This window comes from Leptodactylus fuscus, chromosome 4, assembly GCF_031893055.1.
Source record: "Leptodactylus fuscus isolate aLepFus1 chromosome 4, aLepFus1.hap2, whole genome shotgun sequence".
NCBI classification, from domain to species: Eukaryota; Metazoa; Chordata; class Amphibia; order Anura; family Leptodactylidae; genus Leptodactylus; species Leptodactylus fuscus.
The window spans coordinates 31256940-31283239 of record NC_134268.1 but is presented as its reverse complement, the minus strand read 5'-3'; the positions used below and the strand labels follow the sequence as shown (position 1 = coordinate 31283239).

Genomic DNA, 26300 nt, shown 5'->3' with positions numbered 1-26300 from the left:
CCTGACCAAGTAATTCATGGTCATGTGTACGAGTCCATAGAAATGAACGGGTCAGTATGCTATCTGGGGAAATAAACCAAATAGCAAACTGACCTGTCACAGGATCGTCTACAAGGGGCTTTAGAGACTCGATGTGTAATGCAGGAGCTTGTACCAGCGAGCAGACACTTCTCTTGTGGTTCAGAGGACTAACGCATATTAGTGAAGAACCTCGGAGACAAAAGGAATTTTCAGGAAGACCTAGAACAAGATGGAGGAACATCCTAAACTATCTACAGATACTTTTGTTTCATCCCAATTTCCAGTGTTGATGACACTTTCTCAGATTAAGGTCAGGCTACAAGTGGCCTAGTTGCAGCAGATTAGGTCCCAGCAGAAATCGCTGTTGGCCAACCTGCTACAATATAAAGTACTGATGGGATTTTTAGCCAGACAACACTTTTAAAGGGATTCTAACATTAAAATCACACTTTTTTTGTGAGATCACACGTAGGAATAACCTTAAGAAAGGCTATTCTTCTCCTACCTTTAGAGGTCTTCTCTGGGCCGCCGTTCGGTAGAAATCCCATTTTTCTGTCTGTATGCAAATGAGGTCTCTCGCAGCACTAGGGGCGGTCCCAAGAGCTCAAACAGCACTGGGGGGGGGGGGGTGTCCAATGCTGCGAGAGAACTCTCCAGTGCCACCTCCATAATCTTCAGGAACAGCCTCCCTACAGAGCTGGCTTCAAACTTCTAGGCCTCGGGCAGAAGCAACTGCGCATGCCCAGAGGTCACAAGAAAATGGCTGCTTACTTACTGTGCAAGCAGACATTTTTCTTGTGGCAGCGGGCATGCGCAGTCGGCTCTGCCTGAGGCCCAATGCCTAGAAGTTTGAACCCAGCTCCGTAAGAAAACGTGCAGAGAGGACATTCCTGAAGAAGATGGAGGTTGCGTTGGAGAGTTCTCTCGCAGCATTGGGGACACCCCCAGTGCTGTTTGAGCTCTGGGGACCGCCCCCAGTGTGCAAGAGACCTCATTTGCATACAAACAAAACTGGGATTTCTACCGAACGGCGGCGCCGAGAAGGCATCTAAAGGTGGGAGAAGCATAGCCTTTCTTAAGGCTATTCCTACGTGTGATCGACAAAGAATGTGATTTTAATGGTAGACAACCTATCCACAGGACACCTAAACAGATCAGCTTTCCTGGCAGCTTGCAGTAGACAAGTATTGAAGTGATAGAAGCAACACTTCAATTCCCCGGAATTACAGCCATGCAGTGGATCAGGGCTGATGTTAAGTCATCAACGAGGCAAAAAAATTTGGATTTGGACAACCCCTATAAAAGGGATTGCTCCTGGTCATATTTTAATACAGGAAGCAGGGGGTTATTGGATATTACTTTTTATTACTAGTTTTCCTTCCTCCACCTATTTGAATATTGAGGAGCTGGACCAGTGAGGTTATGGCAACAGGACGGCTGTAGTCAATTACTGCACTGGCTGCAATGGTCCCAGCAATGTGAAGTCACCCTTGTATACAAAAAGCCAGCCCAGTGTAGAAACGGAGGGGACGGATGCAGGACAGTATTCGTGCATATTTTAGTCTTCCACTGCTGCCTGTAGTAAGTCGTAGGCTCTGGGACAAACCCTCTTAAACCCACCCGCATGCTGCTGGAAAAAAAAAAAAAAAAAAAAGAGGGCCAAGTGTCTTCAGCTGTGTGTTTTGATCCACATCTGATCAATTTCTTGCTGCGAGCTATATGTTCTGTCTGAAGAGAGCCCAAACCCTTCATTTTTTCTGGCTGAATGGGACTGCTCAGCTCAAAACTGTAATATTAGGCACAGCTACCGCCAAAAGTATGGATCTGAGCCCAGTCAACAACGAACAACCACAGCAGTCTCAGAGCTGATCGCTGTGAGTATTAGGAGTCAGACCCCCACCAATATAATAGAGACCACCAGTTTTAAAGACCTGGATAATCTGGTGTGTGTACGTGTGTACGTGTGCATGTGTGTGTCTTACCCATCATTGTTTTCTGGTTTACTTAATTCTAATCTGTCTGGTTGGACTAAAAATCCAATTCTGCAGATTCTGCCATCCTAATGAGAAACAAAAAGATCATTAATTGATACGCAAGCAATGACCGCAGCAACCAATCCTACTAGAGGGGGGAATACAGCGTTACCTCCAGGAGAAAAGCCGCATGGTTCGGTCCAACCACGCACTGTTTTATTGTGGTTTGTTCCAGTACATTCAGAGGGGGGTGACTGTGCAGAAAACAGAAACGATATTAGACTTTTGCTTTATGGTCATTTTTGCTTTACTTAGAATGATTAGAAACACCACATTTGGAAACTACCAATAATGACAATTGTTTTCCCTACATATCAAGGTCTGTAAAGCGCTGCCGAATATGATGGTGCTACAAGTAAGCATAATAAATAAAGTTTCCTCACGATGGGGAAGGATTTATTGAGAACAGTCTCCATGCTGGTTTGGATCATCTTCCCTCCAGCAGAGGACGTAGGTCTCAGTATAGAAGATCAGGCACATCCTACACTGGGACCTGTGCTCATACTGAAATCTAGACCAGATCCTTGCTGGCGATGATTTTAGGAATCACTTACACTGAAAGATTGATGTAAGTTATAGATATGACGGGGTCAATAGCCTCACCGCATCCCCATTCAAGAAAGCAGTGAGGGCACAAAAAAAAAAAAAAAAAAAAACTCTGTAGAAAAGTTGTATTTGTTGCAGATTTTGTAGCAATTCTATTGCAAAATAACACACACACACGCAATGTGTGGCCTCAACCTCACAGATATTAGCCATTTTTTCCCCCCTCTAAGGCAACAAAGGATTGAATACTCAGACCAGATTGAGGAGGCCTAGTTTCATCAGATGAGGTTTGGAACCAACTCCGTCCTCACATTTGGTACTCTACCAGAGAATAAAATAGGAAATATTGAAGTACTGACTAAACCTCACAAAATTTGGATTTGAACTGCTGAAATGGGGGAAGCAGAACTCTGTCCCTTGATAGGTCTGGTTATGCAGATGTGTTGCAAAAAAATTGTGACTTGTCCCATTCATCTGAATAGGGTTTGAAATTCATGACACACTCAAGTGTACCAAAGACATTCGGTTACAGTAAACTCTGCAACAAATCTGCCTGCCATGAACATACATTAAGGCTGAGGCCCCATGTTGCGGAAATGCAGCTTTTGTTGCTTTTTTTTTTTGAGCCAAAGCCTTGAATGGCCACAAAAGGAATGGGAAATATATAGTAAGTTCTTATACTTCTTTACCTTCTGCTCAATCTACTCCTGGCTTTGGCTCAAAACAAAAAAAAAAAAAAAAAAAAAAAAAAAAAAAAGCTGCGATTCTGCAATGTAGGACCTCAGCCTAAAGCAATACACACTTCTAAAAGCAGAATGAGAATCAGCCCCTATGACATTCAATAATTCTCATGACTCCTATTTGAGAATTGTAACAAAATACCCATCACACACCGACTACTAGAGGTCCTGTGGCCCCAATATGGGACTGAGTGAGAAGTCAGGTACAGGAGGAGCAAGGGGCGCCCAAACCAGGGTCACAGAGACGCCCTACCAAACATTCTGGGAATACCTGGAATCTGTGAGAATATAATCAAATGACAGTTCATATTTCTCAGAATATAGAGGCAGCCGGCACTTACCTGCTTAAGTTGTATTTATTCAGTTTTTCAGAAACTTCTCTTAGCCTAAAAATGAAAGGAAAAAAAAAAAAGTTATTTTTGCTAAGAAGTTCTGGTAATAATCTTGAAGACATTTAAGAAAGCAAGTTATTTTCTTAACTGGTTAGAAAAGGGGAGTTTACCGCCACAAAAATTTCAGGGGCAGTTAGTGACTGTGAAGACACCTTCAAAGCACCAGAACAATCTTGTCTCGGTGCTGAGAAAAATCAAGTTTTAACCCCATACACAAGAGAGCTATTCAGTGCACCCAGTCCTTGTCTAGTAGATCACTCACCTTCATCTGTGGAAAGCACACACCAGGATGTGGGGACCACAAACAAATGTAATGATCTGGCGGTGAGCTAGTTTGCATACAAGTTGAGTCCCCCATGAACATGACACGGTGTGCTTCCAGTGTGGGGCAGTTTGCAGTGTAATTCATTCGGGTGATAAAGCTTATTCCATGATTACTCATCTTCCAATCCATTCTGTTACAATGACATGGAGTAGGATAGAACCTGCTCACGGTCCATCAGAACCTCCTTGGGAGGAGCATTGGCCTGCACACAGTCATATGCATAAGAACTTAAAGGTATCCCATCATTAAAATGGTTTTTTTTTTTTTCACTAATACGTAGAAATAGCCTTAAGAAAGGCTATTCTTCTCCTACCTTTAGATTTCTTCTCTGCGCCGCCATTCGGTAGAAATCCCAGTTCTTCGGTATGCGAAAGTTCTCTCGCAGCACTGGGGTGGGCCGCAGCACTCAAACAGCACTGGGGAGTCTCCAATGCTGCGAGAGAACTCTCCAGTGCTGCTTCGATCTTCTTCCGGCGCCAGGGTCAAACTTTTACGCATGCGCAGTCAGATCTGCCATCAGGTCTAGAGCAGAGCTGACTGCATATGGCCAATTTCTTGTGGCCGCGTACAAAAGGCGGGCATGCGCAGATGGCTCTGCCCGAGGCCTAGATGTTTGAAGTCACTGCCAGAAGATGATGCAAGGAGGACGTTCCTGAAGAAGATTGAGGCGTCGCTGGAGATTTTTCTTGCAGCATTGTGATTGCCCCCAGTGCTGTTTGAGCGCTGAGGACCGCCCCCAGTGCTGCAAGAGAGCTCATTTGCATACAGACAAAAATCGGGATTTCTACCGAACGGCAACATGGAGAAGACATCTAAAGGTAGGAGAAGAATAGCCTTTCTTAAGGCTATTCCACTGTGTTAGGAAAAAAAAAAAAGTGATTGAATGATAGGATCCCTTTAAAGTAGATTTCCTTAGCAGTAAAATTATACTTTGACACAGACACCAACCATCCCTACAGCAGAATAAGTAGTCAAGACTCCCCTTAAGGTTTCTGGCTTCCGTCTCACCTATGCTGGAAGTTTTACAAGCCTCAATCAAACTTCATTAAAATGCCAGACAGAATAGCACAGCATGCGGCATTATTTTATCCAGTAAAATGCCAGACTCTATACAATACAGCCACTGGGTTCCATGTAAGGACGCAGCACTATTATTTTCACTATAACAGAAGAACAGGCATAACACCACAGATGTGAATGAAGCCTAAGGCTAGGTTCACACATGTTTCACGTTCCGGGTTTCTATCCCTAAATCAGCTTAAAAAAAAAAAAAATACAGAGAGAAAAGGCCTGTGGAAACTGGGCAGACCCCCATTATAATCTACGGGGTCGGCAGGTAACCACTTTTTCAGTGGATTAGGTTTCTATTCTTTGGGTCTGCCAGACGTAGGTGTGAATGTAGCATCAAAAGTACAAAATAAGTAACCTGCTTTGTTCAATGTCTGAACAGCTCCTTAGTGAAGCTATGACACCACAACACTCATACAACCTGCGGCCCATGGCAAAGGGGTTTATTGAAAGAAACCAGAATTTTCAAGGGCATCCTATTAAAGGGATCCTATCAATGGCCCTAAGAAAGGCTATTCATCTCCTACCTTTCGTCGTCTTCTCCGCACCGCCGTTTGCCTAAAATCCCATTTTTTTTCTCAGTATGTAAAGGAGTTCCTTCACAGCACTGAGGGCAGACCCAATGCTGCCAGAGAACTCTCTCCAGCGCCGCCGCCTCTTCTTCTGCAGCGAGGTCTTCACCGTGTCTTCTTCCGGTTGTAACTTGTAGGCCTCGGGCAAGCCGACTGCGCATGCCCACAGGTCACGAGAAAAATGGCTGTTTACATAGTATTGTAAGCGGCCATTTTCTCGTGGCCAGCGAGCATGCACAGTCGGCTTGCCCTAGAAGTTACAAGCCGCCACCGGAAGAAGACACGGTGAAGACCTCGCTGCAGAAGAAGAGGAGGCGGCGCTGGAGACAGTTCTCTCGCAGCATTGGGGATGCACCCCCCCCCCCAGTGCTGTTTGAGCGCTGGGGCCCGCCCCCAGTGCTGCAAAAGAACTCATTTACATACCAAGAAAAAAAAACAGGATTTTAGGTGAACGGTGGCGCGGAGAAGACAACAAATGGTAGAAGACAAATAGCCTTTCTTAAAGCTATTCCGACGTGTTAGAAGAAAAAAAAAAAAAAAAAAAGGTGATTGAATGATAGGACCCCTTTAAAATGACCAAATCTCATCCAGCCTACTCCAAGCCGTGCTGAAGTAATGTGGATTAGGTCCAGTTCTGTATTTTATTTGTTAACACTAGGTTCACATGGGTCTACATGGGGAAACAAAAGATGGAGAACCTTCATCTGGACACCCGCCCGTTTCCTTGCAGGACTTCTTTACGGATTTTAGGCTGCAACTGCGACAGAGTCTCCTATGCGGATGTGAATCCAGCCTCACCCAATGAGACATCACTTCTCCTCTGGTTTATAAAACGCACTGTGGGAAATAATATGCAAATATTCCCATAATCCCCCAGTGGAGAAAAAATGGCTTTGTAAGTCTCCATACGCCTGTAAAGGTGCTGTCTCCATAAGGAGTGATATTATCCCCAAAACGCACTGTGTGAACCAGGCCTACAGCTAGTCAAGTCTGTTCAATCTACAAAAATTCACCACTGACAAAAACCGGGAAACTAAACCGCCCATCCCAGCAAATACATAAGGATGGAGGCTCTGCTATCTAAATATGTGATCACGTGTCACACGGTGTAGAAAGTCTATATACAGCATACCACTGCACACAGACAGATGGAGGGGAGGGGGGTTTTGACAATGGCTGCCATACAGAAAAAAGCCCATGAGACTAAATATGGCTGACAATGAGAGCAGTCAGCACTGGCAGCAGCTCCCTCCCCTCTGCCATTCAGTATGTATGGCCAGAACATCCATGTAGTCTGGTATCCCCTCCCTCAAATCGGCTGAAAAGTCCATCGAGTGCACATACCCAAGGGTTCCTATAGCTCTTTACAGTCAGAAGGGCGTTCCTGACAGTCAGTCAGTTACCTCCTTCTCCAGAGCAGCGCCTATCGCACTGTACAGTGTGATAATACTCCTAATAATACTTGTCTATGGACGAGCACTGAGAGCAGAGGGAGGGGGCGTTCCTCTCCGCTCACACTGTACAGCGCGATAGGCGCTGCTGTGGAGAAGGACGTACCTGACTGACTGTCAGGAACGCCCTTCTGACTCTAAAGAGCTACGGTACCGGCACCGAAAGCTCTTTAACCGGGGCACAGATCCAGAAAGCAGACAGTGCAGCAGTATATAGAACTGCCTGTGCCAAAACCATGAAAGGTCCTCTTCAATGGATGTATGGGAGACAATCACCCGAATGAGCAGTCATTCTCTTGTCACATACACAATAGTGGGCACAGGTTCCTGAAGGATGTGTCCAATTCATTAATAGGCACATGCCCCATTTACCCGGGGCAATGGTCAGCAGAAGCGTTTGTACAACATTCGCTCACACGACCGTCGGACCACAGATTTATTTCTTTGCTTTATTACTATTAGGACAACAGTCTGAGTCATTGACAAACATCCTGCACAAGATCAATAGAAGTTCTTAATGAAAGCAGTCGCTCCGCTGTACCAAAGATTACAACGTTGATCCCTAGCAGTCACTTCCAGTCTTTTCATGTTGGAGTGTTACCACCATGTTAAGCACTAAACCCTGCCTGAGGTATACAGCAGGAGATACCCCTGCCTCTTACACCTCTGTATCTGGAGAATACAGACTTTATGCATATTAGCCCCCATAGCAGAGTTCCTATGAGGACAGCAGCCAAGCCCAGGAAGCGGCGGCCTCCAAGCTCCAGACTTCTGGCGGCACACATCAGTTTCCAGCTATGCAGCTGCTAGGAGGATCTATGGAAAGGACCCAAAATCATTGTTGCCTGCAGGAAATTTTGGTGTAAAGGCTACCTGGCTTCTGTAATTCAGATTGCTAGTGTGTCATGTTTCTTGGGAGGCGGCCATACTCTTTTGCAGCAATAGGTGCCCAGAGCAATGCAACCCAAGGATACATGCATGTGCCAGATTGGCATGGACGGCCCATAAATGATACCTGTAGGCCGAGTTATACCCCAGACCCCTGATAATACAGCCATTACTATTATAGTGTGGAGTATGCGAGAACACCGAATATATGTACGCGAATCCCTTCAAAGTACTTTTGTTCCTACATCACCTGTTATTTCAACCTGTCCTGGTCAAAGATGCAACAACATGTGATCCGTAACAATACAGGCGGCATCACAAGAATGGGACACGAAGAACGCCAGGCAGACTGTTTTACATTTGCCATTTTAAGATATTAGAAGAAGCCAGTTACAGAAATATCTGCCGGCTCCAACCTCCCATCTGCCAGCGAACAAACTGTGACAGCCAAAACAAACCCCGGCAATGATCAGACCAGCACAACAGACTGCACAGGCTCCGCAGATCCAAATCTATAGGAAGTAAATGGCGTTATGTATTGTACAAAGTATACCAGGGCAAAGGTGAGCAATAAAATATTATAGCCACATAAGCGGGTAACTTTCAGGGGTATAAAGCATTTGTCCACCTTTAAAGAGGAGCTTTCATGTCCTCAGGAACATGCGGTTTTATATACCGCTACAAAGACAACTGTGTGCTGAACTCAGGGCCGTCAGCTTTCTAGCGGTATATAAAACCGCATGTGCCCGAGGACAATTCTCACTTAGGGTAAGTGCACACAGAGTTTTTTGGTCAGGATTTTAAGGCCGTAGTCGCCTCAAAATCCTGACCAAAAAGAAGGCTCCCATTGAAATCAGTGGGAGCCGCTCAGGTGTTTTTCCCGGGAGCAGCTTGTTCCGGCTCCCTGAAAAAGCAGCAAGGTGCTCATTCTTCAGGATGTTTCGCCTCACGATTTGGCCTGAAGACACTCCCTCCTCCCGACTGCCACCACAATTACAGGATATAGGACTGACTGCTATTAGAAGTGTTTGGTCAGTTTTAATCTACATGAGGTCTACATACTGACAAATATTACAACATAACAGGGGGGGGGGGGGATTTACAGGCTTAGAGTAACAGGCGAGTTTTGGAGGAGGGGTTTAGCTGAAGCAAACACTCTTTAGGGTCCTCTCCACCATAAAACTGCTTGTGTAGATAAAGCCCTGCCTCCTGATCTTACTCATATTTACACTCACACTTACCTGTCCCTGGTGCTCCGATTTTGGAAGTCCCCACTGAATGTGACAGTCAAGGCCAAACAGAAGCCTAAGGGAAGGGAACTTGGGACACCACAGTCAGCAAGGACTTCCACTGCAAGACAACATCAGAGCAGCAGGACCACACGGGACAGGAGTGTGTGGGGTTTCTGTTTTGGGTTTTTTTCACCTCCCCCACCCCAATTTAAAAAAAAAAAAAAAGTCACTGGACAATACAGCTTTTTATGTTGCAGATTTTGCTGCAGTTTTTTCAGCCAAAGCCAAGAACGGCTACAGAAGGAATGGGAAATATAAAGGAAGTTCTTACACTTCTCCCTTCTGCTTGATCCACTCCTGAAGAGGGGAAAAAAAAAAAAAAAAAAAAAAAAACACAATAAAACCTATAACAAAAAAGCTGCATTTCCACTACGCGGTATAAACTGGTTTTCTAGGCTTATTAACTGAAGCTCAGCAGGGTCAACTCAGGACTCCCACAGATCGGCAGTGGTGTCCTATGAGCATTGCCCCCGCTTCATGGGTCATTGACATCTTGTCGGCAGTTTTCATTTCAGTCCCATTCAAGTGATAGGAGCTGAGCTGCAATACCAAGCTCCACAGCTGTTATGCAATGTATGGCTCTGTGCTTGAGATAAAGAAAAATAAATTATTATATTTATGTATTGTCAGGGTCTGGGGTTGCACAGACACACAAGTCCAGTTTCTTTTTAGTCCAAAACAAAAGTAGAGTATTTTCACTCAAAAAAAGGCAGTGCAGCAACAAAGGAAAGAATACAAAAATAAATCCCTGCCCGGCTAAGCGCTAACTAAACATAGAATAGGTTACCTCACATAGAATAACAGAAATCCAAAAGCCAGTAGAATCATTCAGGACACAGCTCCAAAAATATGACCTCTCTCTGTCAGCTCTCCAGCCAAGCTCTGCCCACAGTCTGCTGCTGGAGCTGGCTTCTTAAGCCTCCTTGACGAGCAGACTCCTCTCTGCAGCTGAGTCGCTGCCAGAACATCCCCAAAGTGTGGACTGGAGGGGGGTGGAATGACAGGTCCCACTACCAATCCTACCTGTCTTTCCTAAAAATCCAGCCCAGTAACTGGAATCTCTGAAAAACCAGCTGAGCTTGGTGTCAGACCCCTGACGTTCTACAACTGATGACTTATCATGAGAATAAGCCTGAAGAGTTCTCGAATGAAGGTGGTTCATCCTCTATAAGCTGGCATGCAAAGCAGAAAGAACTTTCCAGAAAACGACAGGCGACTACTACATGTCCCAGTAGCGATACCGCCATGTCCATGTAAAGCTTCTGCTAACAAAAAAGGATTGCTAAAACCACAAACCCTTAATAAGTATCTAATGTTGTGGTCACATCACATCTGGATCTTCCAATGAAGGTATAAGCCTGAAGGACTTCCTCAAATATACCACAAGCAGGCGCACCGTAGCATATGGGCCTCCGACGCATAACAATGGGAAGGCCAATGTTACCATGGCCCTGGCATAAGATGGTGGTACCAGCAGGGCTTTATCATCTGTTACAAAACTAAAACATGACAGAAGAAACAGATTCCGTTCCACCTTCTGCTTAAAATAGACTGAGCGAAACGTCCTGTAAGGGGGACCATCTTCTCCACCATATTCAGAGCAATCTGGGCAGACCCCATTATAGTATATGGAATCCATGAGTTTCAACGAGTAACCAGTGGATCCCATATAATCAGATAGGCTTTCCGTTTTCTGGGTCCATGAATGGTCAATGAATGCTAGTGTAGACCTAACATTATAATGAATTCAGACAAATGTAGAGTGACTGTGCGAAACCTGCATCAGAACAAGCCTCATGGACATTAGCCTTAAAACCAGTTCACCTCTCCATACGAAAAACGCGGAAAGAAAAGCTCAGCAAGCAGCACTTTTCGCTACACATTTTCCGCCCTTGTCGTGCGGAAACCAAACTGAACCCACACAGACCCCATTATAGTCTATGGGGTCCATGGGTTTCCTAAGGTAACCACTTTTTTTTTTTTATGTGGATTAGGCTTCCGTTTGAGGTGCCCCCCAAAACACAGATGTGAACCAAGCCTTACTCTATGTCAAATTCCAAAATGTAACTTTAGGATTCATAGATCAAGGGTAGGCCACAAGCCTGACTTTCACCTATTGGTTCACAAATTTAAAAAAAAAAAAAAAAAAAAAAAAAAAAAAAAAAAAAAAGACACCACACACACCGGGTGACCCCAGAATAGTCAAAGGGGTCACTGGGGCTCATTGCGAATCCACAACCCGTTTTTCCATTATTTGTGTCCCCCAGACAAAATGGTGCAGATACAAACTGAGCATAATGTACGTATAAGGAAGGCGGGGGGAGGGACATAATTCTGAGGAGTTACATTGCAACATATCACTATGACTTGATAATATGTAACAAACATTCACATACCTAATATCTTCCAAAGATAAAAGAAAAATCTGCATCACTCCAAGTAAATGTGATATACGCTCAAAACCAAAAGGGAGAAGAAAAAAAAAAAAATCTGCAGTGATCGTGCCAAGACAACCCAAAAATACTAAATATTGTGCTCTAGTTCCTTGTATGATGCAACCGCAGTGACTTAGGACCCTGCAGACACCGAGGAGAATTGCATCCATGAGGCTGAGCCGCTTCCAGCAAGCACGTGACAAGGCAGCGTGAAAATGTGTCACCAGGTCAGAGCACAGAAAAAAAAAATATTTCAAGGCCTGAGGTTTAGCAGCGAACCACTGATACAACCTCCATTCATTTACTAACAGTGGGAATAAAATATTAATGCAGACACTGCACAGCCTGCAGACAGTATAATGTACTATAAAGAATTAGTACAACGCACAACTATAACCCAGGGCGTCACCAGTTGTCTGTCTGAACAAATCCCAGGAAGTAGGTAGATATCGCACTGAGATATTAGGCTACATACAGTTTTTTATGCAGATTGTGAGACCCATATAGCGATCACAATGTATTTTTTTTTTCCCCATCAGTATGTCTTTGTAGTATGGGAGGAAATCCACACAAACACTGGGAGACCATGAAAACTCCTTGTAGATGTTGTTCTTGGCAGGATTCGAACCCAGGACCCCAGTGCTGCAAGGCTGCAGTGCTAACCACGGAGCCACCATGGGTCCCCGAATGTAGTGGTTATTACAGTCTGCAAAAATTATCTGTATTGTGCAAAAAAAATCATGCCCATATTTCATCAACTGTATTTGCAGGTCCTCAAAAGTCCTGGTCCCAGTGGTTAGTAGGTAACCGATTGCAGGGTTATAAAGGAGAACGGCCTAATGCTTCATCTCTCCTGTGGTGGCGCTAGAGGGCCAAGCGGCTGATTTCTGGGGTCCTAGCAGGAGGACACCCTAGATGTCAGATTACCATCTTTACTTCCTAAAAGCAGAAAGTATGGAGAAATCCCGTACCATAGACTACTGCTGCCTCATCTACAATCCATGTGCCACAAATACATAATAGGCTACCAAATAACCAAACCCTCGCCTGTGCCCATAGCATCGCCAACTAGCGGCCTAAACTACTAGTAAGACAAACTAGTAGTACTGCTGTTATCTGACACCCAGACCTGAAGACGTCAAAGCATAACATAAGATGCTACAACTAGGCCAAAGATATGTCACTACCCAGGAAGCGGGTGAGATTTTACATGACAATGGATGCGATCCGTGTGCCTGAGGCACGTGACCTATGAAGCATCAACCTGACAAACAGGCTAGCAAGTCAGAATCCTCCAACCTGACATCATTGTCACCTCGTCATAAACAGGTAGGGACAACCGCCAGCATGAAGTAGTCTCCAGGTTCTGAAGACATTGCAGTACGGTTACGGCTCTGTTCACATCGCAGTGATGGCCTCTATCTGACGTAGGTGTCAGGGAAACCTCCTGAGATTTACAGAATTCGATGACACATCCATCTTAAACGCTAAAAAAAAATATAAAAATGCATTGAATACCAAGCACTGATTAGCACCACCATTGAATAGTGGTTGTTCTTGGTATTGCAGCTATGAAGTCAGAGGGGTGCTGACCTGAGCAGTAGTGGATCTGTAGGAATCCTGGGTGTGTGAGCCTATGGACAGGTCATCAATATGTAACTCCCAGAAAAGCCCTTTATAGGAGTTTTCTAAGAGCCAATCGATAGGTCATCTGTATGTGATCAGTGGGGGTCCAACACCAACACTCAGCATCGATCCACTGATTTGGCTGCCAGAAGCGATACATGGAGTTTATGGCAGGAAGCATCTGGTTCTATTGAAGTGCATGGGAACAGAGCTCCAGGTCCCCAGGGCCGCACTACACATGCATCTCCATACACCGTATACAGCTTCTGGCTCCGTACACCAGGGAACTACAGCTCAGCTCCCATTCACTTGAATAGGTGCAGGGATGCTGCTTCCAGTAACATACCTTGTACATAGCTTCGAGCAGCCTAATCAACTGATCTGTGTGGGGCCCAGGTGATTGACGCCTGTCGACCGGTCATCTGTTTCCATTAAAAGGGTAGTCCGAGAACCAAGGGCAAAGAGATTTTCTAACCTCAAATTGATTTTTCATAATGATGACCTAGCCACAGGATAGGTCAGCAGTATGATCTGTGACTGTTCAACATCCAGAGCCCACACAGATCAGCTGCTGCAGTAGCCTCTGCATAATAGCAGCGCAGCAACCGCTGACCGTCCTCTAGCAGCTTCTAATAACCAGTGAAGAGTCCTGTGGATAGGTCACCAATACAGATGGAGTGAAAAGAAAGAAACATAGTAACTGATAATATAAAAAAAATTATTATATATATATATATATATATATATATATATTATTTTTATTTTTTTTTAATTATACATTATATTTATTTATAATGTATAAATATATATATATATATATATATATATATATGAGATTTTTTTCTTAAATATATAACTCAACCTGACACTAGTATGTAGTTGGCCAATGCAGCAAAAACTCATGGCTGGCCACAATTTCCTCATGCAAAGTTAGAGATCTGCTGGGGGCACCAGAAGAAGGACCACAGATGATCTGGGGTTCATATTCCAGAAGAGAAGAGAAACCCTTTATGTTAAAAGATAAATAAAATACTAAGTTTTACGTTTTTACGTTCTCCCCTTATAGACATGAAATCTTCACGATCGATGGAGATTTGACTGCTTTCAAAAACAGGGGTCTGACTCTTCCATCCAGATGAAGCGACAGGCTCACCCTTTTCATTCTCTATAGGAAATCCAGAGACAGCCAAGTGCTGTACTCTACCATCTCTGGTGCTCCCACAGTAAATGAATGGCTCGGCAGGGTGCATGCTCAGGATACTAAACCTAGACCCCTATACTCAGGAGCGGGGGTCCCAGGCATCAGACCCTCTTCAATCATCAACTGCAAACCTTGGCACAACCTCTTTAGAGCCACATGTGTAAGGCCCATAGACATTCAGCCAGGTCCCCATCAGGAGTCTAAGGCCAGACCAACATGTGGGCCAAATTCTGACGAGACAATTCATAATATCCAAGTGGAAGTCGCCAAAACTCTGTAACCTGAGTGATCCCACTACATAAAAACACAGGCCAATGCATAGAAGTCAATGGAGGTTACATGTGGCCGCCATATGTAGGTTACAAGTACATTGTCTTCTATGGATAATCAGAGGAGCATAATATAAGGGGCAGAGCATGTGACGCCAGACACATGGCAGGAAGCACTACTATATATATATATATATATATATATATATATATATATATATATATATTATGCACACACACTATAATGGCTCCTGGTTACACTTCCCCTCAGTATCACAGGCAGGCAGGGCCACATGCTGCCACTACTATTACATCATGTGCCGGGATCAGACCTCCCCCCTGTCACATCTGTCCCCGGTCCTGGCGGAGATGACGGCGGGATGTGAGGCTGCTCGGGCCTCAAGCCTCGGCCTAGCACAGCGCCCCCCTCCCCCGCCGTGTGATGGAGCCATTACCGGTCATTGAGCTGGTCCTCGGTGCCAGGCAGCGGGTGTACCACGAAGTGTATGGACGTCATGGCGTTGACAGCCCAGGAGCCCCGACAACGAATCCCGCTCCTTGGATGAAATTAAGACGAGTAGGAAAAAAAAAAAAAAAAGAAAATGTCTGCTGACTGCCGTGCGAGGCGGAGCTGCGCCTTCTGCTCCTTCACCACAAACACAACCAGGACGTCTCCTCCACAGCGTCCCCCCGCGACGTCCCCGAAAGTCTCTCCGCGACAAACACAGCGGGCTGACAGGAGATAACGGCAGAGAATCGGCGGCACCTCTAACACTCCGCCGCCATCTTGCAGACTCCCAGCAGTTTGTCTCCCTCCTCTCTCCGGGGGCCTCAGCCTTAGATGTCAACTCGATGCTGATTGGTTAAAATTATAGACAGCCCGGCCGGCTGGGAGGGTCATGTAACGCCTTCTGCTATTGGTCAGAACTAAAAATGAGCTCTGGGTTGGTTATGCGCAAGCGCGGATTCTGCGTTAACCCTTTAACCCGTGGGAGGAGGGTAGCAGAGGTGAAATCGCACGGAAGTAGACGCATGCGCAGTACGAAGTGGCAACTGCATGTAAGACTAGGACTATAGGGTACATTGTGCGCACTGTTTGTGACATGTAGTGAGGTGAAGAAGATCAGTGGTCACCCCTGTGCCTGATTCCTCCACTGAGGTCTATAGGAATATATCAGTCTAAGGCCATGTTCACATTTGCGCCAGACTGTCCGTTATTCTGGTCTGTCGGAGGACCATAACAGGAAACAGGTGCACTGCTAAAGTAGGGATTCTTACAGAACACGACAAACCCCATTGACTATAATGGGGTCCATCGGGTGTCCTTGTTTTTAATCTGAAAGCAGCGAACAAAAAAAAACGGACATTGCGACGGAGACTCCAGTGCAGATGTGAATGTAGCCTAAGGCTCCAACGCTATGCAATATATATAATGTCCTCATAGTTGTCCCACATAGTGGAATGCTCCCTTAAGCCGAGTTTTTTGGTCCGGATTTTGACTCAGAATCCGGCTCCAAAAAACACCTCCCATTGACTTCAATGGGAGCTGTTCACTTCTTTATTCCACTATCTTGCCGTGGCGTTCGCGGCACAACCCTCCCTCCCGACTAGGCCTATTCATTTGCACTGCATCAGCATCCAGTCGCGGCCAGCCACGGGAGGCGTTCTTTGGAGACGGATTCTAAAGAACTAAATAGTATAATGCCCCCAAAGACACTGCTGTACGTCCGGACACTGAACCACTTCAAGATGTCACGTCAGTGTCAGGACGTAATGCACTACCATGCCATTATCTCCAGGAGGCAGACTTGAGGAGGAATGGCATAGTGCAGTGCCGCACCTCCCATGAGGCAACCTGAAGCGACCGCTTCAGGTGGTGCTATGCCAGGGCCCCAGGGAGGGCGGCATTTTTGCTTACCTAAGCCAGTCCACGACAAGCTGTCCTGGACTGGCTTAGCGTCACCGTCACCGAGCGGTGGATTGGGGAGTCCGCTGGAGCAGCGCTGCTCCAGCGGCCTCCCCTCATGCTCAAGCAGAGAGCAGGTCCTCTCCCTGCCTGCTAACGCCGCTCCGCCACACCCCCTTCGCCCTGCCCCCTTTGCTCTTCCCGTTCCGCCCCCTCCTCCAGGGGAAGGGGCAGCTTTGTTTCATCGGCCTCAGGCGGCAAAAAAGGTAGGTTCACCCCTGGAGTCACCTATTGATTTATTTTTTTGGTAAACGTTCCGGTCTCACATTTCTTTTCAGTATCACATGTATCAGTAAACCAGCCTATATGGCCCAAATACATGCCAGAAGGGACCTATTATAAACTTTGCACATCTTTGACATTTACATTGGGAGAATTTTGCGGCACATATCTGTACAACATAGTCATTACTTTGCAGCACATAGCAGAGATGATGCTTTATGATAATGATTGACAACTTTTAGAGAGAACTTTGTAGGAACTCTGTGCTTTCTAAGAGGTCTGTTCCCGTTTTTCGCACCTCATTTTAACAGGCCACTTCTCCTTAGCTCAGAAGCAGTACTGCCCCCTTAGGCCAACGGCACGCACACCTTTTGCTTCAAGAAAATATATTCCATATATCGGGTGTATTTCTGGTCTGAACAGTGTTGGGAGTCCAAGGCTGATGCTATTCTAGTCATCAATGAAGCTGTGAGTCACCGAGTGGAAGTGACTCACAGCAGCATACATGACTATGAAGCTGTCTGTCCGCATTTCAGGACAGTGTGCCGTCCAGGAAATATGGCCAATATACAGATCATATTGAATAAGTAACAGTTCAGCTGTCCTTAAAGGGGTTGTCCAGGATATACAGATTTTCAAAAGGAGGCCAGGGAAGGTGAAAAAAAACTCATTCTCAACTGTCCCCAGTGCTCTCCCACCGCTGTCCACTCCTGATGCCCCCAGGGTCTTGTGCCGGTGGAAGTCCTTTCTGCACATGACTACTGAGGCCAAGCAGCGGCCTGAGTCACGAGACATCACAGGTGACTTATGTAAGTGATGTCCTTATTCCTTTCCTTAGGGTAAGTTCACATGGGTTTTTTTGGTCAGGGTTTTGAGGCCATAATCACCTCAAAACCCTGACCAAAAAGACGGCTACCATTGAAATTTATGGGAGCCGCGCAGGAGCTTTTTCCGGGAGCCGTTTCTTCCAGAAAAAGCGATTTGGCCCGAAGTAACTCCATCCTCATCGTAGCGCAAGGCTGGATGTCACTGCAGTGCACTGGCTTTCAGTCGTGGCGACCCGGCTTTTGGATCGGAGGCCGCATCAGGTTCCAATCCAAAAAACTACATGTGCACTTACCCTTAGACTGCTGAGGCCACAGATTGGAGACGAGTACATGCGCTAGAAGAAGTACTGTGTTGCCACTGGAGCAGACAGCAGCGGGGGTCACCAGAGCATGGAGACAGGTAACAATGTTTGGTTTTTTATTCACCTTCCTTGCATCCTTGCGCAAAATTGTATATTCTGGACAACCCCTTCCCGCTGGTGACATTTTTCAATTTCCGTTTTTGATTTCTTGCCTCCCAAGCCCCATAACTTTTTTATTTTTCCATTCTCAGAGCCATATCAGAGCTTAATGTTTGAAGGAGAAATTGTTCTTTATAATGGCACCTGTATGCTATGTTTCAGTACGATTCCAGAGAAGATGCAAAGAAGACCCATTCCAGAAGAACATGGAGGTGGCACTGGAGAGTTCTCTCACAGTATTGGAGATGCCCCCAGTGAGTGCTGTTTGAGTACTGAGGACCGCCCCCAGTGCTATTTGGGCTCATTTGCACACCGATGAAAACCGGGATTTCTACCGAACGGCGGCACGGAGAAGACATCTAAAGATAGGAGAAGAATAGTCTTTCTTAAGGCTATTCCAAGTGGTACCCAGAAAAAATTGTGTTTTAAAGGGGTTGTCCCATCACAAGGATCCTATCTATACTGCTTGATAATGTGGATGTAAGACTTTTCCTAAATACACTGCTTCAGTAAAACTTCTTTGTTTGTCTACTATCTTACTTTATTCAATTCTTTGTGGCCACAGCCCTGACTTATCTGCTCAAAAGTCAAGTGATGTATCTGCTGCTCTCAGGGGGGAGGGAGGAGGGACTAAGTGCAGGGAGCGAGCCTGTGTATCTAGCTATTCCTGTGTCTGCACCACGTGACCTAGCTCCCTGCTCTCAGATAGGGGAGAGGAGCTGCTTTCATTTCTTCTGTTCTCCCAGTTATCAGGCTAGCTAATTCAGTTGTGTTCATTATGGCAGAGACAGGCAGTCTCTGTATGTAACACAGAATGGAGTTGCTGCTGCCTGTACTTCATAGTCCAATATGGGTGGGCGGAGCTACATGCTAATTTGGGGGCGGAGCTAAACGGCAGGTTGCCTGTGAAACCCCGCCCACCAAATGATGCAAGAAACCAGGAAGAAAGATTTTACAGCAGTGAAGATTGGTGAGTATGCGACATGGGAATACCCCTTTAAGGACAAAGGTATAGATGGAAAATGCAAGGATCCCAAGACAGAGCATTGAGGGACACCTACAGAGAAAGAGTGACAGAAACAACAGAAGAGGAAATGGTCGTTAAAATAAAATTGATGATCTTATGTAATATGAAAATTAGAGATGGTTCACAGTAATCTTCAGATAGAAGGGAATAACTAAATAAGGTAATACTAGCAGAATTACATATATTAGGGACATATGAATGGGGGAAAAAATCACTAGAGTGCTTCTTTAAAGACGGGCATCCATGTCCTCTAAGGTAGAGAGAATTATATACCATAACTAAGCTGATGGTGCACTGAATACGACACACTTTCAGCTTTGCCGGTATCTCTCCATATTGAAGAGATATCGGCGCATTCATTTTGACTACTGATATCACTGTACTGTCAGAGGGACCCAGCAAACATGATCGCAGGGTAGTGAGGAACCCCCTGATGGTAATCTTCTATAGAATTACATCGTTAAAGGGGTTCGCCTGGCAATTTTTTAATTTTTTTTAACAAAAGGTCTGTTAGCGCAATTAGTGGGTTAAAAGTACACCCATATATTTTTAGCAGTGTTTTGAGTGATTTCTGGGTGTCTTTGGGAGCTCCTGGTATTTTCTGCATTTATTTACTGGTTGCAGCTTCCTGCTATGTAGCTTTCTGTGTATGTTCCACACTACCTCCCTGTCACTGCTCCCCCTTCTCTCTCACTCCATTACACCCCCTCCCTGTCTCCTTAGCTAAGCTATCCCACCCACTACTAATGTTCGCCCCTTCTTGTCTCATTAGCTAAGCTAGCTATCCCACCCATTACTAAGATCCCCTCATCCCCATCACCGACCTCCACTCCAGCTCCATCACATTATACTTACCTATCTTCCGGTTTTGGGATATGGTTCCTTCTTTCTCCTTCACTGTGCGCAGGCTGGAGTTACTGCGCACAGACCAGAAGTACCTGTGAGGTCTGCACAGTAGAGATGGAGTGCTATCTGTACTATGCATGACTCGCAAACCCAATGTCTTCCCTTTGGACCGCCATGACCACTTCTTCTAGCTGTGACTTGACTCTGTAAAGTTTACAACACAGACATGTTTGACTCCTCACTTCTCCACAGCGGCCTCTGCAGCCTATATTATGCCTCATAGTGACACAATAGACTGTGCGGCATAATAGAGGTTGCAGGGGGGTCGCTGTGGGGCATAATAGAGGTTACAGGGGCCACAGTGGACCTGCAACCTCTATTGTGCTTCACAGTTGCCCACCCAACTATTATGCCCCACAGTGGCCCACCCATGAACTATTATTATACTCAGGGGTCTTTTCAGACCCCCAAGTATAATACTTAGACGTCTGGGTCATTATCATACAGGCCCAAAGACTGTGCTAGCAGTAGCAGCTTGTTACTATACAGGCCCGAAGCCTGTTCTAGCAGTAATAGGTTGTTACTATTAGCACAGGCTTTGGGCCTGTATGGTACTGCTAGCACAGGCTTTGGGCCTGTATGATAATGTCCCAGACGTCTGGGGTATTATCATACAGGCCCAAAGTCTCTGCTAGCAGGAGCAGCTTGTTACTATACAGGCCCGAAGCCTGTGCTAGCAGTAACAGGTTGTTACTATTAGCACAGGCTTCAGGCCTATATGGTAATGTTCCAGACCACGTGATGTCTCAGACATTACCATACAGGCCCGAAGCCTGCTAGGATTGACATTGGATCCCGTAGAGGTGAGTAACGCTGTTTATTATGTTCGCTCACCTCCCCTGGGGCTCCGATTATTATGCTCGGGGTCTGAAAAGACCCCTGAGTATAATAATAGGGGTAGTGGGATCGCAATTCTTTTTTTTCTGGCGGAATTGGCCTGAAGAAAGCTCATGTTGATTCTTTTTTCCGCTAACGGAAAAAAAAAAAACGCTAGCAGGAAAAAAAAATCGCTAGCGGATTACATAGGACTCTATTGTTTTGAGGCGGATTCCACGTCAAAATCCTGACCATTTTAGCCGTGTGAACTAGCCGTTACTGTGCAGGTCCCTAGGTGCCTATAAGACCCCAGCTTATGTCATAAATACTGTGTATTTTATACCTTGAAGGGAGACTATCACCTCCTATACGCATATTTAACTGTCACCCTGCGATACAGAGCACATTGCAGTGATAAATATCATAACTTTGTGTTATATATATGTTACTATTATAGGTTTGAAAAAAAAACTACTTTCAAATCTTATGCAAAAGAGGCAGTAGGTGCACTGGGGGCGGGCCTTCAGCTCCAGGAGCACTGCACTTACTGCTCAGGTAGCATGGGTGATGTCATAGTAGTGGGTAGGGGTGCTGCACAGCGTAGTCGTGGGCACTTATATCTATGACTGGTTAGATATTTGTTATATTTTCCTTTCCCTTTTGTGTTTATGTTTTTTTCTATTGAATGTTTTATTGGCATATATTTACTCTTATTTGCATTGATTTTTTATTACGCTGGGTTTACACCAGCATATAATTTCCGTTTCCAGGTTTCCGTCTTCTACTGACAGAAGACGGAAACCTGTCAGACCGTGTCCGGCCGTGAGCACCGGTGAGCGTTTTGTGCTCTCCGCAGCGAAACCGTTTTTTTTTAAACTGGACAATATCTTGTATAATGTACTCGGAAGCTGGAAAAAAAAAGTCAGAATGAGGTGGAATTGGAAAAAAAATGCATTTGCGCCAATTTCCCATCGGTTTCAATTTTATGGCATTCACTATGTAATAACATGACACGTTACCTGTATTCTATGGGTCAGTACGATCACGCCGATACCAGATTAAGGCTGGGGCCCCACATTGCGGAAACAAAGCTTTTTTTGTTGCAGATTTTGTTGCGGTTTTTTGAGCAAAACCCAGGAGTGGATGAGCAAAAGGGAGAAGTATAAGAACTTGCTATACATTTCTCATTCCTTTTGTAGCCATTCTTGACTTTGGCTCAAAAAACGGCAACAAAATCTGCAACAAAAAAAGCTGCGTTTCCACAACGTGGGGCCTCAGCCTTATATAGTATTTGTAATGTTTTGATACCTTTTCAAAAATTAAAAACTTTGCAAAATAGATTTTTTTTGTATCGCCATGTTGTGACACCTGTAAGTTTTTTAGATTTATGTGTATGGAGCAGGGGGTGACGTCTTTTTATGCGGGACAAGATGACGTTTATATTGTTACCAATTTGCAAAAGTTCTGTTGGTTTGATCTCTTTTTATTCCATTTTACATAGGAGGAAAAGTGTTGAAAAAAACTGCCATTTAGCTATTTTGGTTTTTTCACTGTATGGGGTAAATATTTTTATATTATAATAGATTTTTCAGTGCTGCAATACCTAATGTGTTTATGTTTATTTTTGTTCATTTATTTTTATATGTGACCTAGGGAAAGGGGGGGATTTGAACATTTAGATTTTTTGTGTTATTTTTATACTTTAAATGTATTTATTTTTTTTACTTTTGTTTTCCGCAATTTGCTGATCAGCAACACTTTATTATACTCCAAAAAGTCATTCCGCAGACGTCCATGTCCAGCCACATGTGCTCATAGATTTCTATGGGACAGTCCGTGCCAAAATATCCAGTGGTGTAAGAGGCCGCACTGAATACAATGTGTGAGAACCCACAATTGCGGACCATTTGCAGACTAAACGTACTGTCGTGTAAGACCAGCCTTAGAGATCTGATCCATCATACTATACACTGCAATACTATACACTGCAATATTGTAAAATACATTGACCTCTATTACATGCTGCTTATAATCTATGGCAGCATGTAATAGAACTATAGTAATGATAAGCCTGAAAGCCTTCCGACTGTTGCGGCAACCAATCAACGCCCTCTAATTATTTTCCGGATAAAGATGGCGCCTGTGCACTTTAGATACAGTGGTCGGGTTTATCCACAGCATCTAAAGTGTTAACTGTTAGTGGCAGGTGTTGGCTGTATTACACAGCCGGCATCCACCTTGTATGGACAGGACTCAGCTCTTGAGCCCTCACCATAAGCACATACATGTACGTGATTTTCCGTGAAGGGGTTAATAATTTATTGCATTACTATGATGCATTATTAGGCCCGGTTCATATCTATGTTTGGGTTATTCTGTTCACCTAGCCACATGAAATATGCAGAGAGTAAGTGCTTTTCTCTCCGAATGATTTATGCAGGCAGCGCGCGGTAAACACACAGACCCCATTATAGCCTATGGAGCCCGTGTGTGTTCATTGCTCACTGCTTTTTAATGTGTTCCCCAAGCGGACTCCCCGAACAGAATACCGAATGCAGATATGAATCAGGCCATACACAAGTATAAAGTACTGTACATAGATAATTATCTTAAAGCAATCTCTCTTGCCTCCACTAGGTGTCAGTGTCCCATTGCTCTATGTGCAGACGCTGCAGTTGCTTGGTCCTATCTCATCACATTCTTATCTCTTTCTTGTACACTATTCAGTCTATTACTTTTTCTTTCCCTTTAAATCATTTCCACCTACCTTAAATTACTATTCACACGTCTGCAGCGGAGAAATTCACAGCACTCCTACACCAAGTAGGCAAATGGCTGAGCTTCCCAAATTACACCTGAATTACTGAACAATTCCCGAGGGGTGAAGACACACAGTGAAAGATAAGTGCAAAGTGTACAGCAATATGAGATTCAAGTGAAAGGAGATATTTCTGGCCTTGTAACCCAGTTTAGCTCTTTTTAAAGAGGAGCAAAAATTACAAAAACCCACTCAGATAAAATATTGGATTGCTGCAAAACTAAACACGCGGTTATGTCTAAGACCCCACGGGCCAGAAACGGAGTGCTAAAGCGCTGCAGGAACAACTGCTGCATGAACATATCGCGGTTCTTCCCGCAGCGCTTTGAACAGAAAGTTCACAGAGTTTTCCTCCGCAGACTTTCTGTTCCATTTATATATACAGAGAAGCCGCCGGTGTTCACGTAGATATAATTGACATGCTGCGATTTTCAAAACCGCAACGGTTTTGGAAATCGTAGTGCGATTTTTTTCCGCAAAGTGGGGATGGGATTCGCATGAATCCCATCCACTTTGCAAGTACTGTAAAACGCTGCGATTTTCCCCACGGGCGTTTCCGTCCCGTGGGGCCCCGGCCTAAGGAGATATGTAAATGATTACAGGCGTGGTGTCATTAGACACTGGGTCTTGCCACAAGAGGTCATAAAAATGCTCCCCAAAAGGGGCTACTTTTGGGTAGTGTACCTCTTGGTGAGAGATCCTTGACTACTAGACGTGACTCTAAAATGCACTCAAAGATATTTTGCCCACTTGACTTACATTGAGAGGGGGCTCGTCGTTGGATTGAGAGAAACCAAAAATCAGAAACTCGAAATCTAGTATCCTGTAAGGGTCCAACATATGTGCCAGGAGCTTTCCTGACATTTATGTTAACATACACATACTACACAGTGTGAAGACAACCATAGTCTACAGGCCTCTGTAACTATATGTATGACATTATAGGCTAAACCTATAATGTTAGCAGGGGAGAACTTGTCCAAAAATTCTTATTGACCAACAAAGGACTCGAATGTAGGGCAGGACAAATAAGTGCTAAGCCTCCTAAAACCGGGCTCAGGAGTGGAGCTTATTTTATTACGCTAGGTTCGCACTAGCATCGGCCTTTCCCTTGTTCAGGACCAGAACAACAGACAGGCGACCCATTATAACTAGAGATGAGCGAACACTGTTCGGATCAGCCGATCCGAACAGCACGCTCCCATAGAAATGAATGGAAGAACCTGTGACGCCGGCCGGCCTCCGGCAAAGTCAGCGTCACAGGTGCTTCCATTCATTTCTATGGGAGCGTGCTGTTCAGATCGGCTGATCCGAACAGTGTTTGCTCATCTCTAATTATAACAGCGATCACCTACAGGCCCCATTAACTATAATGGGATTTCCCGAGTGTCCGCTCTTTAAAACTGACACCATAAGACAAAAAAGTGGAATTTTGCATCTGTCAATTTTGGAAGAAAATTGTAATGGAGACTGTAACACAGATGTGAACGTAGCCTCAACCAGTTGGTGAATATTTGATGAAGATTTTTGTCATTTTCTGTGAAATACAATTTAGAAAAAAACATCACCTCACCTAACCTAAGAGGGTCACTTCATATGAAGCTATCGGAGCAGGGTGACCTGTGTCTTGGCACAGTAAAAGTAGGTGAAAGTTTGTGACCAAAGGGAACCTGTGACTGTGACTAACCGATCAGTGGAGATTAGACCTCGTGGTACAAGAACAGCCCTGCAAGCTCAGTATACTGCTGCAGTCAGCCATAATGTTAATACCACCTACATAGATCTGTGTAGGTTCCCATTGTATTGCCAAAACAGCTTTAAAGGGATTCAATCATTAAAAAGCAATTTTTTGTCCCTAACACTTAGGAATAGCCTTAAGAAAGGCTATTTGTCTCCTATCTTTAGATGTCTTCTCCGCACTGCTGTTCATTTGCATACAGAAGAAAAACAGGATTTCTACCGAACAGTGGCGCAAAGAAGACATCTAAAGGTAGGAGAGGAATAGCCTTTCCTAAGGCTATTCCTATGTGTTAGGGACAAAAAATATAATTTCAATGATTGAATCCCTTTAATATATTTAATAAATTCCTCAAGATCTCTGATGGTGGCCTGTAGCACCAAGACACTAGCAGCAAATCCTTGAAATCCCATACATCTGGGCCTAATCAGAAGTAGAAAGTTGCAATGGATTACCGATACCCTTCATTGGCGTCCCAGCGTCGCTAGACCGTGGACAAATATACTGTGGTGGAAAATGAAGAGGAACTCCATAAGGCCGGGGCCCCACAGGACGTAAACGCCGCGATTTCGCTGTGGGAAAAACTGCAGCATTTTACAGTGCAAGCAAAGGGGATGGGATTCATGCTAATCCCATGCCCACTTTGCGGAAGAAATCGCA

At 44.8% G+C, this 26300-nt stretch overlaps 1 protein-coding gene across 9 annotated transcripts in view; it reads right to left on the bottom strand.

The window, feature by feature from the left end:
* UBR5 (ubiquitin protein ligase E3 component n-recognin 5) overlaps nucleotides 1-15679 on the bottom strand; it is a 62436-nt gene extending 46757 nt beyond the window's left edge. For all 9 annotated transcript variants that reach the window (XM_075270165.1, XM_075270169.1, XM_075270168.1 and 6 more), the window contains exons 1-4: nucleotides 15315-15679; nucleotides 3682-3726; nucleotides 2167-2248; nucleotides 2004-2080 (exon numbers count right to left, since the gene is read on the bottom strand). In XM_075270165.1, coding sequence (XP_075126266.1) covers nucleotides 2004-2080; nucleotides 2167-2248; nucleotides 3682-3726; nucleotides 15315-15376 — 266 coding nt within the window. In that variant the 5' untranslated portion in view covers nucleotides 15377-15679. The remainder of the gene's footprint in view (nucleotides 1-2003; nucleotides 2081-2166; nucleotides 2249-3681; nucleotides 3727-15314) is intronic.
* Nucleotides 15680-26300: the final 10621 nt, after the last annotated feature.